Genomic DNA, 15015 nt, shown 5'->3' on the forward strand with positions numbered 1-15015 from the left:
TTTTTTTGCGGCCGACTCAAAAGTACCTGCTGAGGCAAGATGTGGTGAAAGTGTTTTTCAAGCGACCCAGTGAAAGTGTAAATTGTAGGTTATGCAATCAGATGGTGAAAGGATCCAGTCACAGCCAGGCTCGGCTCGCTTTAAATAGTGTCAAAACCTTTATAGTTTGCTTCCTTAATCATAAAAAACTGTGAGTAGACTCAAGAGCAAAAACACATTTACAACCCGGCAGCTTTTAAAAGAGCAAGGAGGGATTTTTTCTTTTTTTTAAAGAATGATTTGTTCAAAAAGTCCTCTTTGTATGCGAATAAATCTGGGACAAGAATCCAGGGCACCCTGACACGTCCCAAGGTGCTTATGGTGCTTGATTTATGAGGTATCATCGACTTCTGGTTATTTTAGGAGCATGGATGCACTCTCCCTGTCCTGACGCTGAAAGGATTGTTTTAAAATTGATCGCATTCTTTCGATCCAAGGTTGTGGAGGCAGCGTAGAAGGCATCCTTATCATTGAAGCCACATTCCCCCAAGAGGAGAAGCCTTCATATAATGGAGTTTAAAAGAACTAAAAAAGAATATGAATTCAACCTGTAGTAGAAAATACTAATCCTTTGGGGAGACTAGGCCTCATTTTGAGCCTCAAAGCTTTAAAAAAAAAAAAAATCACACACCGGTGCAGTCGCCATTCAGCTGCATGAGTGAATGTAGGGGAAGTGAGTCATACCAGAAAAGACTGGGAGAGAAGTGATTCATACACTTGCTTTGAGCGCCCTGGAAAACTACTGAGTTGTGGTGTTTGTGATGTAAAGCTGGCGTAAAGGAATCTTCTCTGTCTGTCCTCTGCGTCACAGATGTGCTGGAGTGAGAAAACGCTGGAGCGTGCGGACCCTGGCACGCACTTGTCACCCCGTGCCCGAGCAGCACTGGACCTACTGTCAATAAAAAGGGAAATATCCCACCTATCTGTTTAAGCTGTGTGTAGTCTTTTGTGTGTGGATCACAGGGACATATTTGTTGTACAGGATTAGTCTTTCAGGACTGATGAGTTCGTTTTTTCCTGAGCAGCTGAACTGTTTGAGCATAGGTTCCAATACCTTGCACGACATTTGTCAATATATACTGAACTTTTCATACATTTGAATTCAGTATCAAAGAAAAGTTCAACATCAGTTTTCCCATTTTTATTTTTCATTTGTTTTTTTTAATCCAACAATATGGAACAAAGTATGTTGATGTGTATTAAAAAAAAGGAAACAAAAATAACCTCTTTGGTATCTAAGGGAAAATAAAACAATTAAGGCAACTACAGCATCTATAGGTCTGAAATGCATTTAGTTCTGCAGCCAGATGACACCACACTGGTGGCCTGCAACATGTCTGCCCTTATTCAAACAGGGACCAGATCAGCTCCACACCACACCACTCACTCAGTTTACTTCCAGTTTCAAGTTCCTGTTCTTCCTCCACTTTGAAACATTTTTTTATTCAGCGTTTAAAGAAGCCGCTGGAGGAGGAGGAAGGCCGAGAGCCGCCCAGTTTGTCTTGGGCAGGTGCAGCATCTACAGAGAAAAACCAAACTGGGAAGAAGCCAACGGGAGGTGAGCTTGACAAACCAGGCTGAAGCAGGTCTAAAGCATTAAACCATCAACGCAATCAAGTTTTCACAGGAGACTTGAGGTCTTGTCTGACAGCACGTTTTCGCTTAAGTCGTCATTCTGAGGTTACATTTCTCAAATTCAAGTAACCAAGATATTTCAGGCAGTTATTTCTGCACCGGTCAGGAATGAAGAGCCTCAAGAGATTCTAATTTCAGAAGTGGAGAGCAGATCATCCATTCACTGGAACAATTAGGGCCTCGTCATTTCCTGACAGAAGCGTGTCGACTGTTTCACGCTACTGACGCAGGATCATTGATAGCATTCTGCCGCCGGGTATCCAGTGTTTAAAGTTAGTGCTTCTACCACAGCAAATTACTTGGACAACTATCATACAGGCCGAGTGTGGTAAAAACATCTTCACCAGCTTGGAAATTTTGTGTAAAATCAATTTAGTTCTACAACAGCAGAGAAACAATGCCCTTTTTGGGGGATAGATTCAAAATATGAATTATTTAACAACAAACACTTTGAATTTGGTAAAACACACATACACACCAGTAACCTCGTTTTTTTTTTTCTTCCCCACCTACACATACCCCTTTTGCATCTACATTACTTTCAACATGTGTTATGATGGGAATTACATCAGCAAAAAGCTAATACTGCATTTTAGTTGTTCAATTCTTTCTAACGTGTAACACAAATTAAAACAGCATGATTGTATATACATAAATTCAATGTAAAAAAAGAATGGAAGAATGAGTATTAGAAACAGAAAAAAAAAGGAAGATGCTTTTAGAATATTCTCTACAGAATGATGATATGAAAAGCAAGTCAGAACAAACAAAAAAAAAGCAAGATTCCCACTGGAAATAATGTGGGCCAATTGGAACGAAGAGCAAATTCTAGATCGAAAATGATGCAGCCGAGAACCACAAGCCCATATCACGAGTCCTTTCAACGCGCTTTTTTTCTTCTCCTCCTTTTTCTTCCAAAGTTGTTGGCTTGAGGTAAGCAATGTATTGTGACCTTCCAACGTCATGTTTCTCCTCCCCTGCTTGGGGCGCAGCAGAATGTTTCACAGGATCCCGTAGATGAAGATGGCCATAATGGCAGCACTGATCAGGCCAGAGATGGGCACAGTCACGAACCACGCCACGAAGATGTTTCTGAACAGACGCCAGTCCACTGCCTTTCTCGAACGTAGCCATCCAACTGCAACCACGGAGCCCACCTGGAAACACAGCCGCCGTCAGACAACCTCCACTGCATATTTGAAATGTTACGAGGAGAAAGTCGTTCCACATTTGGAACGTCTACCAGACAGGTTGTAGCCTCTCCTACACCAACAGTCTCAGTGAACCTGCCAGACCACAGTGTTTGACCAGCTTACCTTGCAGTGGGTGGTGGAGACAGGCAGGCCAATGTTAGAGGCCACTACGACAGTCACAGCTGAGGCCAGTTCAATGCTGAAACCACTGTGGGGGAATTAAAACAACACTCTGAGCATGTCTGCTAAATTCAAAGACTGGTAATGTCTGTGGAGGATGTGGTCTTATGACTAAGAAGAGGAAACAGAATCTGCACTGTCTGAGGGTTTTACCTTGAGGGGGTGATGGGGGTGAGGTCCTTGCCCATGGTCTGAATCACACGGCGACCCCACACCCAGAGTCCTGCGCAGATGCCAACGCCTCCATACAGCAGGATCCAAATGGGTGTGTCTAAATCTGTATTCACGCTGCTTGTTTGGTAAACCAGCCACAGAGCTACCAGTGGTCCAATGGCATTACTGCAAAGGAAAGACTGTGTCATTACAGGATTCTGACTTTGAGATGAACTTTGATAAGTCAAATTCTCAATAATGGCATTCTTGAGAAACATGCATCCTCCAGATTACCGATAGTAAGACATTTAAAAAAGGAGTCAGCATACCTAACGTCGTTTCCTCCATGGGCGAAGGATCCGAAGCAGGCAGTGAGAATTTGCAGGAACTGGAAGAGAGTTGAGACTTCTGGCTTGTCGGCCTCCAGGCCGTCATCATCCAGAGAACTTTGGCTGCTACCTGCATCCTCCTTCCCAATTTCTACCGTGACCTCACCCTCTCCCAGGCCCTCGGGTGTTGTGTGCTCTGCCACAGCATTGCAGTAGCTGGTGTAACTGTCCATACGTATCCGCTTCCTCTCCTGACCGCCCGACCCTGGGCCCTTGTCGCCATCCTCAGTGGCACGGAAGTCAGCTTCTTTATGCTTGAAGTCACTGTGCATGCCGATGATGGCCATAGTGTAGGAGGTGTAGCTGTTGTTGCGCCGGATTGGTCGGTCATTCCCCTCGCCCATGCAGTCACCGACTTTGGCCAGGTGGAGCTTGTGCAGGAGGTCCTTGTAGAGGCCGGAGTCCTTGTGGACCGTGTGGTACTGGCTGTAACCGTTATTTGGCAACTGTGCTGGTCTGTTGAACTGGGCCTGATTGCGTTCAGCGTTTGTTGAACCATTGCTGAGCTGAGTTTGCTGGTTGTGGACCTGGACTTGAGTGTTTTCCTGAACCTGTTTAAGGGCTTAATTAAAGAGTAAAAGATTAATTAAAGCTTGTTCAGTGTGTGTAACTTCCATATAAGTTTTATTGGTTAAGGTTTTAATTACATGACTGTGCTAACAATGTTTCTTGGCAAACATACCCCCATTGGAAATGCTGTCGTCGGTATCATCAGAATCTCCGATGTCAAAGGCCACCCGGCGCTCCTTATTATTGTCGACATCGTCAGAATCTCCGATGTCAAAAGCCACCCTGCGTTCCTCAGGAGGCGCTTGGGGTTGATCAGAGCCGTTTTGATTAGCAGCCGGGGTGAGAGGTGTCGATGTCTCCATGGCAGTTTGTTTCAGGATTGGACACTGGGCCTCTCTTACCTCTCTCTTCTCCATCAGGGGGCTCTCAGAGGGGCTAGAGGACTTCATGTCTCCTAATAGGGGAGGAGTAGGGAATGAGATATTGTTGGCTTTTGTCCAAACACATACATGAGAAATACAAGCACAGAACATGCGTTTCCTTTCAACCTAAAGCTGAAGTGAGTTGTGAGAATTGCATAACAAAAGTCAAAAACCTTTTGTCCTAAAATTGCAAAGTTATCCAGGTTAGGTGAGCGCCTGTGTTCACGGGATCAGATAAATGGATCACGACCTTACAAGGAACATATTTACACAACCGCCAACAGCTTGACTTATGAAAGACGATGAGATGGCTCACAAGACATTCAGTTGGGAGTTTAAAGCGGAGTCTTACTCAGCCGATCACTGTGTCATGTTAAGTGGTCAGAGCCTGAGGCGTCTTCAGCCTGGGCCATCTCCCATTAAACGCACAGCAAGTCACCGCCTTAGGTCCACCTATGCTTATTTTAGTCAAGGAGGTAAAGACCAATTAGAGGATCACTATGACCCAATTAGGCTTCTTGTCTACCGGACGTAGTGATCTGAATGGACCATGCTTTACAGATAAACCTGCTGTTTCTCTGTTAGTATAAGAACACATGATAAGAAAAGTCAATATTTATCAAAGAATATGTTAATGATTCTGACTCCTGGTTTATCCACATTGCCCAGAGAAAACTGGAAAGCCTACTCTGAACAATTTTTTTAATATATAGAGTTCTGTAACATTAAATAGAAAACTAAATTTGTGGGACTATGACTGGTCAGCCGTTCCCTCTATTAACAATAGAGGGAAGTACAACACATTCATGAATGTCTAAACTGAAAAGTGCTTCCCCTCAACACCAGTGGCGAAAAAATTCAAATGAAAACTCTGTACTTTTGACTTTAATCCAGGATTATAAGACAAAACTAGTGACAATATTTTCAGATGATTTCCATTAGCAAAACCCCATAATGACAAAGTATCCCTGAGCTCCATTTGCTGGATTAATATGATCCCTCTGTGTGAATAGCTTCAGGTTACATGTGCAGGGCTAAATCCCTCAATTGTCTAGTGTTTTAAGACAGCAAACCCATCATTTCAGTGGTCAACAGAAACTGGTGAACACTGGGATTTGAAAACGGAGGTATGCGGTTGCCCTAAAATGTCAAATGTTATGTGTGACTTACGTTCAATCTTCTTCTTGAGGTGAGGGCACACAATGAACCAGACCACAAGGCCAGTGAGCACGGAGCAGCCCAATGAGATGAGCAGGACGACCCACCAAGGGATTTTTTCCAATCCCAGCACTGAAGGACCGCCATGAGCCATGGATAGAAACAGACAAACACACACAAATGCAGAGAGAAAAGCAAATTTAAAAAACAAGGCAGCAGGTGCTACCTTACAGACCTAAGAAACTAATGTTTATAAATGTGCAGTTTAATAAATCTATAAAATGTAGGGCTGATATTTACAAGTCAATCTGAAGCCTTATTCTTATAAACATAGCGGCACAACTGAATTGAAGTTGTGCCGTACTTAAAGCTTATAAAATGCAGTATAATGACACTGAACCAGGAGTGACATCTTTTGGCATTACATGATTGGCTGCCAGCATTGACTAAATACAGAAAGCATGAGTACCCCTAGATTTGAACAGTTATGCAACACCTGATAGGTGAAAGAGCAAAAAAAAGTCACAATGACCTCCGGCTAACCCGCTAACAACTGCACATGGACAATGAGTTCCTAAAAAAGGTAACATCAGAGAGAAAGGGGGGAGAGAACAGGGGCAGTCATAAACCGGAGCCTTTTTCTATAGCAAATAAGGCACCTTCTTGCCAAGACTGCAGCAAAGCTAGTGTAGCAGAGGTAGAAGCAATGCAGCACAGTAAGCAACTACTTAAATTCCCCTGGGGACACAGTCTTCTTTGTCATACAGAGTATACCATACAGAAGCGTGGTTAGGAGAAAACAAAAGAGGAGCTGCTGAAAATTCCAGCAAGACCTCTGCTGAGCTGACTTTGGCCATGCATAACTGAAAAAACATGTCTACTAGAATTGGACTGTTTGAGAAGCTTAAGATAAACAAAAAGGAAATGAGGGCCATGGCTTAAGAGATAAGTGTCTCATCTGCCATGTTCAGTTGAGGGCAGAGTCCACAGTGCATTCTCTCCACTGAGTCACGCTGCAGCACGAGACTGCGGAGCACCTGACTGATGTTTATTTAGTTATGCAATGGCTCACTCCCTTCAGGAGAGGATAGGCATAGGAGGAAAAACTTGAAGGTGACCCAAGAGCTGAGGCTCCGGGCCTTCACTGGAGTGCATCAGCACACATGTAGGGAGACGGCCAAAGACAAGTGTAGTTTGGTTGAACACTATATGTAAAGGGAACAAAGGCCTGAAAATGACAATTAAACGCGACTGCCACTCTTTGCCACTGTGGCTTGTTTGTGGGGAACGTCTTACAAAATAAAAAATTAAATCCAGAACCTAGGCTAGGTCTGATAAACACTCCCACATAGAGGGGTTGATTTATACCACAGCCATGCAGTGGGATGAATTGGTCTGCACAGGAAATGGAATTTAACCACGTTCCGCACCCCTCCCTGAAACCTCTGTATCCCATTGCCTACATTACACAATAACATGGTTGTTGTTTTTCCCCCCCTATTCTAATGTGTACAACTTTCCTCTAACCTCAATTACAATGACATAAAGTGACTCACTTGTCAGGGAGCCTCTAACTATTTGTCTTGAACCTGCTCTAGATGAGCATTTACCTTGGGTATTAAGATTTAGTGTCAGCTGCAATAAATGAAAAGGTTCTGAAAGGATCTGTAAGCTGTAGGTTTAAGTATTTTCTCAGGATACCAGGTAACCAAAAACAGCCTCTGAAGGCGTCCAGGATTCTGTTTCAGGACCATGTCTCAGGTTAAACGGAGACTGTCATGTGAGTATTAGTTACATCGCTGATTGTTTGATGTCCCCAGAGCAACCAACGCCATCGGGTGTTTGTTCTTTTAAAGAGTTACCCAGGCAGAAAATGGGCATCCAGCTTAACACATTGAAGTTTGTCAATGGTGTGAATGGGTCAAACTGTAGAGTCACCATGACATTCTGCTCTATGAAACAAACGGGGGCATGCTGTTCATTCGCCTCTATGACACATCTCTGTGAAGGCAGATGTTTTATCTGTGGGATGACTAGAAGTGTGATTTCATACTGATTTAGGAAGCTGTAGATCTTCATATTCAGGTGATGGACATTTTGAAGGGGCTCACAATAAGATCATAATTCTAATTCATGGTTGATTTTCCCTTTACAATGACTGGGGCTGCAGAGTGTTTTATAAGGTGTGAAGAACCCAGGTCACACTAAACCTCATTCGCATAGGGTCAACAGCTGACCCTCAAATTCTTTGACCCAATGCTGGATGAGGTCTCTTGCACTGCTGTATATATATTGAGTATTGGAATGTGCTGTGGGATGCCTGGTGTCCAATCGCACCACTATGATAGGATGCTGACCATGGAGAACACGGAGTCCCATCAGAGGAAGTCAAACATACTGTTCTCAGTGGGCTGAAGATACTGCATAAGAGTGCATAGATCAGCAATAGAGAGCAACAATAAACTGATGTTGTCCTGAATATAAAAAAACAAGCAATGAAATAAACGAGGGCTGTCTGATTTTGAAGAATATTCTTTGAAAAAGTATTTTGAAACAAAAATGTACTAAACATTTTTTGCTGAGTTACTTTATGATGAGGAATCATTAAGAGGCTGATGGTGCAGTAATTGTTGGGAATGGGTTAAATTGACTTCACTGATTGAGGCTTTAACTATTTACATGGTGACTACTTGTCCTCATCGACAGGATATAGAATGTATGCATGTTTTGATGTAGCAGACAGTGGTTTGTTAATGGGTCTAAATATGATCCTCGAGAACAGTACGTTGAGGTGTCAGGGACTTCACACAACTGTACAGAATGTGCCTCGCTAAGCCAGGTTATGGGCTATGCTGGAACAGCAAGTGATCTCCTTTTTGAGTGCGCTGATGTGCGTGCACACATCAGCGCACCATATCTGGTCAAACTCTGGCCTGTAGCAGCCATTTACTGACCCAGGCCAGCTAACATCTTGCACTGTTAGGTCCTGTAGAGAGAAAAACAAACAAAGGAGCAAAAGTTGCTCGTTTAGAAAAAAATTGTTTAAGGAAGATGACAAATATTCAGAGGATTACTATGCTTATTCTGAGTAGCAGTACAACTACTGGCAGCAGATAACTAAGAACATTTCAAATACCCTGTTAACTCTTGACATCACTGTCTGTGCCCTTCAGAGATGGAGGAGGAAAAGAAGTAAAGTGAAATCTTATTTCCAGCTCCCTGTTGTGCTCTGCTCTTAAAACTTTATTGCAGCTATGACCCACATACAACCACAAGCAAGACAGTCCGAAAAAACATGTTAAAATAAACACAGCTTCGGTGAAAATGGTAAACACAGCCTGGTTCGGTCTGGAATCGTGTGGGCCTCCGGCTGTCTGAGGGAGCAGTTTATTTTAAGCTGTGACTGCGGGCAGGCATGCAGAGCAAAATGACTGAAACAATGATACTCACTCGGAGCTCCAGTGTACATGATGGAGAACACGTTGATTCCCAGAGTCACGCCATAGAAGACAGGCAGGGCCTTCAGTCCATTAGGTACAGGGTCTTTCTACAGAAACAAAGCCAAGCCCAATGTCAGATATAAAAGTTGTATCAACAAAAACACCAAATTTTGTTAGGAGTTTTATTTACTACTGTGCCCTTGTGATGCCATTCTCTGTAACCTAAGATGAGGATAAGGAACAGCATCACAGAACAGTATTTTTGCCTGGTTACAAACATTTCCAAATTTCATTTTGAGTGCAGGATAAAAGTGTTGAAACTGACATGTCGCCCTGGAAGGTTCTCGCTTTACTCAATCTAATACAGGTACTATTTAGAAGGAGCTGTGCTTACCTTGTGTAGGATGAATACACGCACAAAGTAGAAAACGATCCCTGACATTATTCCAGACAAAAGGGGACTCAGGAACCATGAAGCAACTGCAAATTAAAAGAAAGTACAGCAAGTCAGTAAGATCCCCTTATAAATCCCCTCTCATTAGTTGTAATCTAACTGTAAACTAAAATTATGTTGTTTGAAAATGATCTCCTGGGAACTGCAATATCATATCTTTTTGGGGAACTCCAATACCTGTTAGGAAGCAGTTATTTCAGTAGGGGTCTAAACAGGATATCCTAACTCAACTTTGCCATTTAGAAATACTTTGGCTATTTTGGCAATTCAGCTTCTTGACCCAGGTGAGTCAAAGGGAATCATCAACACTTCATTCAAACAATCAATACGGGTTTTTCCTGTGACCTGAATGTAAAATGTAACCAAAGAGAATGATGTCAGCATTATTATGTAATCTTTCTAACAGTCCTGGTTTACGACTTAGGAATATGAAAAATACTGCACACCAAGAATTAAGTTTCATCTTTAAATGTGCATCCGTATAGTGCCATTCACAAAGTTATCTGTAAAATTATAAGGACAGATGTCTCTACCTCTAACTATTTAGCTCTGAGCAAACAACTCCTGTTCATAACATCATTGAATTGTTGGCCTAGATATAAAATCCTTGCAGATAAAATAACACATGTTAATGTTTAACAATAACACTGGTGATTAAGCGCTGTCTATATTTTATTATGCAAATTCAACCAAACAACTAGTTTTGAATTTCTAGGTAATGTGGTTTCCGTGTCACACTTACCGATACGGACGAGTTCCATCCACTTGACTCCCTGCTGGCCTTTGGCGACCAGTGAATAGCCAATAGTAGCACCTACAATACAGTGTGTTCCAGAGATTGGTAGCTTAAGGAAGGAGGCTGCCAGCTGCCACACAGCAGAACCTAATGAGAATGAATAATTTGATCACATTAGACTTGACAGGCTGGCGTGATCTCGCCACTTCATACACTTTTATAGGCTTAAAAAGAGACTCATTGACAAAAGGCTCAGACTAACATAACAAACTAATACAACTAAAGCGCAATTTCCCAAAACATTAACATCAGCTGGAATCTGTTATTGTAAGAGTACTTTTGGTATTTTCGTTTAAGATCAATTCTCTACATTCTGCTAAACCCAAGGTGCCTCTGCTTGCAGGGATCATTGACGTTCAGCTGAAGATACTCACCAACCATGGCACTGACGGATCCAGCCATCAACACATGCTCGGAGCCATTGTACATGTTCACGTCGATGATGCCCTTCCGGATGGTTTCGCTCACTTTGGCCCCAAGGAGCACAGAGCCCAGGGTCTCGAACACGGTGGCCAGAATGCAAGCCTGTCGCAAGGTGACCACCCCAGATCCGACAGCTGTGCCAAAGGAGTTGGCGACATCATTTGCTCCCACGGAAAAGGCTAAGACGAAGGCGATGATGAAGCCGACAATCAGCAGCCACATGTACTCAGTCAGAGGAGTGTGAACTACCACGGCTGCAGTGGTGGCCATTAATATTGACATTGCAGTTGTTGAAACCATGATTGCAGGCTTATAAAGAATTGATTCACAATCTTAAAGGGAATGAATGTCAAAAATATATTAATATAATGCCATTTCTAGACAGCAGCTAATAAAATAAAGAGGTACACGGTCAAAATAAATTATTTGATTCTTTTCAGGTTCCACCGTCTTGCACGGGGTATTTCTGAGATTTAGCAGTGCAAACTTGTAAACGGTATATCTGGGACTGGCCAGACAACAACTAAGGTAAACAGTTGTGATGAGGGCGTATTGTTATCCTAAAATTAAACTGGATTTGTTGCTGTTCTTTGAGCGCTGGGCTATCAAGCAGAGTGACATGACAGCCATTGTGCAACTGTAGCTGCAGATGAGCCGGGGTGCATCCTGGTGAGACAAAAGACAGAGAAGAATTGCTTTAATATCAACTTCCTCCTCATTCCTCCTTCAGGAGTAAGGGAGAATATACAGAGGGGGGGGGGGGGCTCGGCCTTTTTAAAGTAAGAAAACAACGTTACAGATAGTAAACGTCTGTACCGGAAGGACGATTTTTATTAGATGCCTTGTTTCGAAATGCAATTGGTGGCCATCTTTTGTGTGTGTCGCAGGAAGCAACCAGCTTCTCGCGGGACACCAAAAGTCCTGTGTTCTATCTCGGACACTTCGCTTCTACTCCTGCCGTCATCTCCCGGATCGCCGTTGACAACATAACGCGTTATAAGAACGAAGGCGTGTCTCGTCTACTAGGGGGTTTCATCTGTTGGATGAGCATTGCTGACGACACGCACGTGTCGTCATCACTTTCAAGAACACAACCCCTAGCACGAGCCCCATCTGTTCGCACGCTCTCACGCGACTGAACAGCAAATAAAACAACTGGCCCGGGTTAGATTTAGCGTCTTTCCCTCCCGAGGCGATAATAACACACATTACAACTCTTATTGCGCCGGTTTTCCAAGGTCTTCCGTTAAAAGGGGGCCGTAACTTCTGACCGGAAGTGACTCGGTTTAGGCAGCACCAGGCTCCCACGGACGGACTGACCGGGTGGGCAGCCTCCGTCGTGTTGTCAAGCCAAATGTGGACACACAAGCGATACTGCTCACATGAAATAAAAGGGTTTCACTGCGCCATTAACCTTGGGACGAACCAAATGCTGCGGAGACCTTTGCGTTAGCGGGAAGTTACAGATAAACCACTTTTATCTATCATCGACAAAGCAAGATGTCTGACCTTTAAGTGTCCGCTTCTATGTAACGTAACTAGCTTGTTACCTCTGAAGACGTAGAGGTTTGTTGTTCTTGCTAGCGCTGGCATTAGCTTCGAAGGGGGCCACGTTCCCCTGAGTAACTTCGGCGGGTGAAGCTGGAGGCGAAGTTTAATTCTGACAGTGACGGGAAAAATGTCGAGAGATGAAAAACTCACCACACGTTGCAGTTGTCGGTCCCGGGATGAAGAGCGAGTGCTAATCAGGAAGCTAGAGAGAGCGCGGCACGCAGAGTTACGGCGTTAGCGCGCGCGGGATAATGACCTAAACTGATTATGAGATTGATCCCCTCACAAAACCAAAAGCTGCCTCGAGTTAAAAGACTAAAATAAAAATGATGTTGTTAGAGTCGATGTGAAATAGATCCGCGTTTTCAGGAGCGTCTCAGTTTGAATGGGAGCCTCGCGCTGCCGCATGTGTAGAACTCGCTCGTGCCGGTCTGAGCGGGGAGGTTCTACTTTATTGGATACACCCTTCCGGAAGCCACGCCCCCTACACAGCTGTCATCATCCCCCCCTTTCTCCCTCTCTGTCTCACTCTTTCTCTCTATCTCTACCTCACTCACTCCCTCTCTCTGTCTGTCTCTCTCCCTTCCTTTCCCTATCTCTCTTTCTCTCCCCCTCTCTATCTCGTTTTTACTCATCACGCGCTAAGTGCATGGGTGTCTTCTTTTTTTTTCTATTTTTTTACAGCATTCATTTTCTCTATATCTCTATACGATTTAATCCGTTCAAATACACTGTCACGACAACAAAATGATATCAAACCTTGTTCTTTTTCCTGTCTGTGTGTAATTTGTTTCTGTTTATGTCTGAGAAGCATTTATTTTTTTCGGTTTTTTACATTTGTGACGCACATTGTAAACTTTTTTTTAGTGCGATATAAATAACGTTTATTATTAAGTTCTATAATTAGAACAAATACACTTTACTCGCACACTTGTTAAAAAAATAAAGAGAGTTAACTGTATATCATCTAACTATATCTGTACATACTTGTGTAATAATTATGTAGATAACAATACTGTCAGAACCAATTTTCGACTTTTAAGTTTGACATGCCAACTTTATCTTTAATGTATCATTATCACGAATATTATTATTAGTAGGAGAGGCAGGAGTAGGAGGAGGAGGAGGTTAAATGTTATATATATATAGATTATTCAACACACAGATTTACACTTTCACCGACACCAGTGCAGGACAACGCGCAGTGTCATATTAGGGCATCTATCCAGGCCTGTGTTATTGTCTCTACGCGCTGTTTAAACTGTCATGCAACCACATTTCAAACGTAGACTCGTGGGTAAATAGACATAAGCTGCAGACAGTCACAGTTACCCATAGTAACCAGTTGCTGCTTACAGGGAAACAATGCCACATCAAAACAGAATAACAGCCGCCGGCGGCGATGATGATGTTGACTGCGTTACAAGATTGCCATTCATTCAAGTGCATTCAGACGGAAATGACAACAACATTCACTTTCCAACAAAAGTCGTTTTCTCTTGGGGGATTGTTCTTTTGTTGCGTTCATTGAGAGAGACGTGTTGTACTGAATGAACGGGGGCGCTTAAAATGACAAAATGTGTCGAGAGGAAAAAAAGTTTTCAACAGACCAGACAAACTTCAGTTATTCAGTCACATGGGACATTGCTGTAATAGCAGCCTGTATTGTTATTATTCTATCACGAGCTCACTTGTCTCCCACTACTTGACGTCACGTTTCATGGACATCATGGAAAATTCCCTCTTCCCCTCTACCGGTGGCGAAATGTTCAGGGTGTAGGCAGTGATGCGTGTAATAACGACTTTTATCCTTGCACCTGAAGGCAGCATTCCACAAAGGAGTGGCTGCTTGTGGCCTGTCTCCTCATTGTCTCTGTTTTTTTTAAACAGTCTGATGGCTCTTCCAGAACAGAGTTTTACACCAGCAGTTTCCAGAAAGACCACTAACACCAACACATCTGTGTCTACTCTAACTGTCTCACGCTAACAGCCAGACTCTTTGTTTACTCCCTTGTCAGGAACTGGAGGTCAGTTACAAAAACGTGACCTCAATTTAATCACAGATTAGATTATGGTGGGACTGTCAATGTCAAAGAAGGACTCAGAATCTCTTGCTGGTGTTTGCATTAATAGTTTCCACTCTAACATGCTTCAATAGGCAATAAGAGACCAAATTCAGAGTCTTAAGTTTGGGTTCAGCACTTTCTCTCAGTGTAATATTGTCAATATCCTGTATCCAAATCTTCTGCTCAAGCAGTCCAAAAAAATGATGATTGTGTTTGGATATTTTCTTTAGAGCTAAATACATTCAGAGGCACGAGTTTTCAAAAACATCTTCGTCCCATGATCTTGCGATCCTGAAACCTGCGGCACATATGACCTCATGTGGAAGCACAAGAGCTGGAGGGTTCGATTGAACTATTTTCTGCAGTTGGATGTAAGAAAAAAATGTGTCAGTAGTTATTTCTTTAGTCGAGACCTGTTTTAGTGAGTAAAGTTGTTTGACAAGCTATGCTATATTAGATAACTGAATGAGTGGCTTAATAAGGGACAGGGTTGGACAAAGGGAAATGTGATACCTCTATAGGCCTCTGTCTTCCTTGATTCCTGTGGAGTGTCATGATACCATGAATAAAATACGATAATACTGTCTTACAGTCCCACAATAGGGA

The 15015-nt window shown here is 43.0% G+C and overlaps 1 protein-coding gene across 1 annotated transcript; it reads right to left on the reverse strand.

Annotated features, from left to right (window-relative positions):
* Nucleotides 1-1165: 1165 nt before the first annotated feature.
* slc20a1b (solute carrier family 20 member 1b) lies at nt 1166-12839 on the reverse strand. The gene is made up of 11 exons (XM_053447575.1): nt 12494-12839; nt 10744-11458; nt 10316-10456; nt 9514-9599; nt 9130-9226; nt 5692-5811; nt 4272-4553; nt 3530-4151; nt 3201-3386; nt 2991-3075; nt 1166-2831 (listed from the first exon to the last, which is right to left on the reverse strand). The coding sequence occupies exons 2-11, from the start codon at nt 11090-11092 to the stop codon at nt 2676-2678; spliced, it is 2124 nt and encodes a 707-aa protein (XP_053303550.1). The 5' UTR covers nt 11093-11458; nt 12494-12839; the 3' UTR covers nt 1166-2675.
* Nucleotides 12840-15015: the final 2176 nt, after the last annotated feature.

This window comes from Pleuronectes platessa, chromosome 19 (genome assembly GCF_947347685.1).
Source record: "Pleuronectes platessa chromosome 19, fPlePla1.1, whole genome shotgun sequence".
NCBI classification, from domain to species: Eukaryota; Metazoa; Chordata; class Actinopteri; order Pleuronectiformes; family Pleuronectidae; genus Pleuronectes; species Pleuronectes platessa.

What these genes read in the sequence shown, in the direction of transcription:
- slc20a1b (XM_053447575.1), bottom strand. Translation starts at nt 11,092, where the DNA reads ATGGTTTCAACAACTGCAATGTCAATATTAATGGCCACCACTGCAGCC. An exon ending in GATGGAACTCGTCCGTATCG is followed by an intron (nt 9,600 to 10,315) that starts GTAAGTGTGACA and finishes TTTAATTTGCAG; the next exon opens with TTGCTTCATGGTTCCTGAGT. An exon ending in ACCCCCATCACCCCCTCAAG is followed by an intron (nt 3,076 to 3,200) that starts GTAAAACCCTCA and finishes ATTCCCCCACAG; the next exon opens with TGGTTTCAGCATTGAACTGG.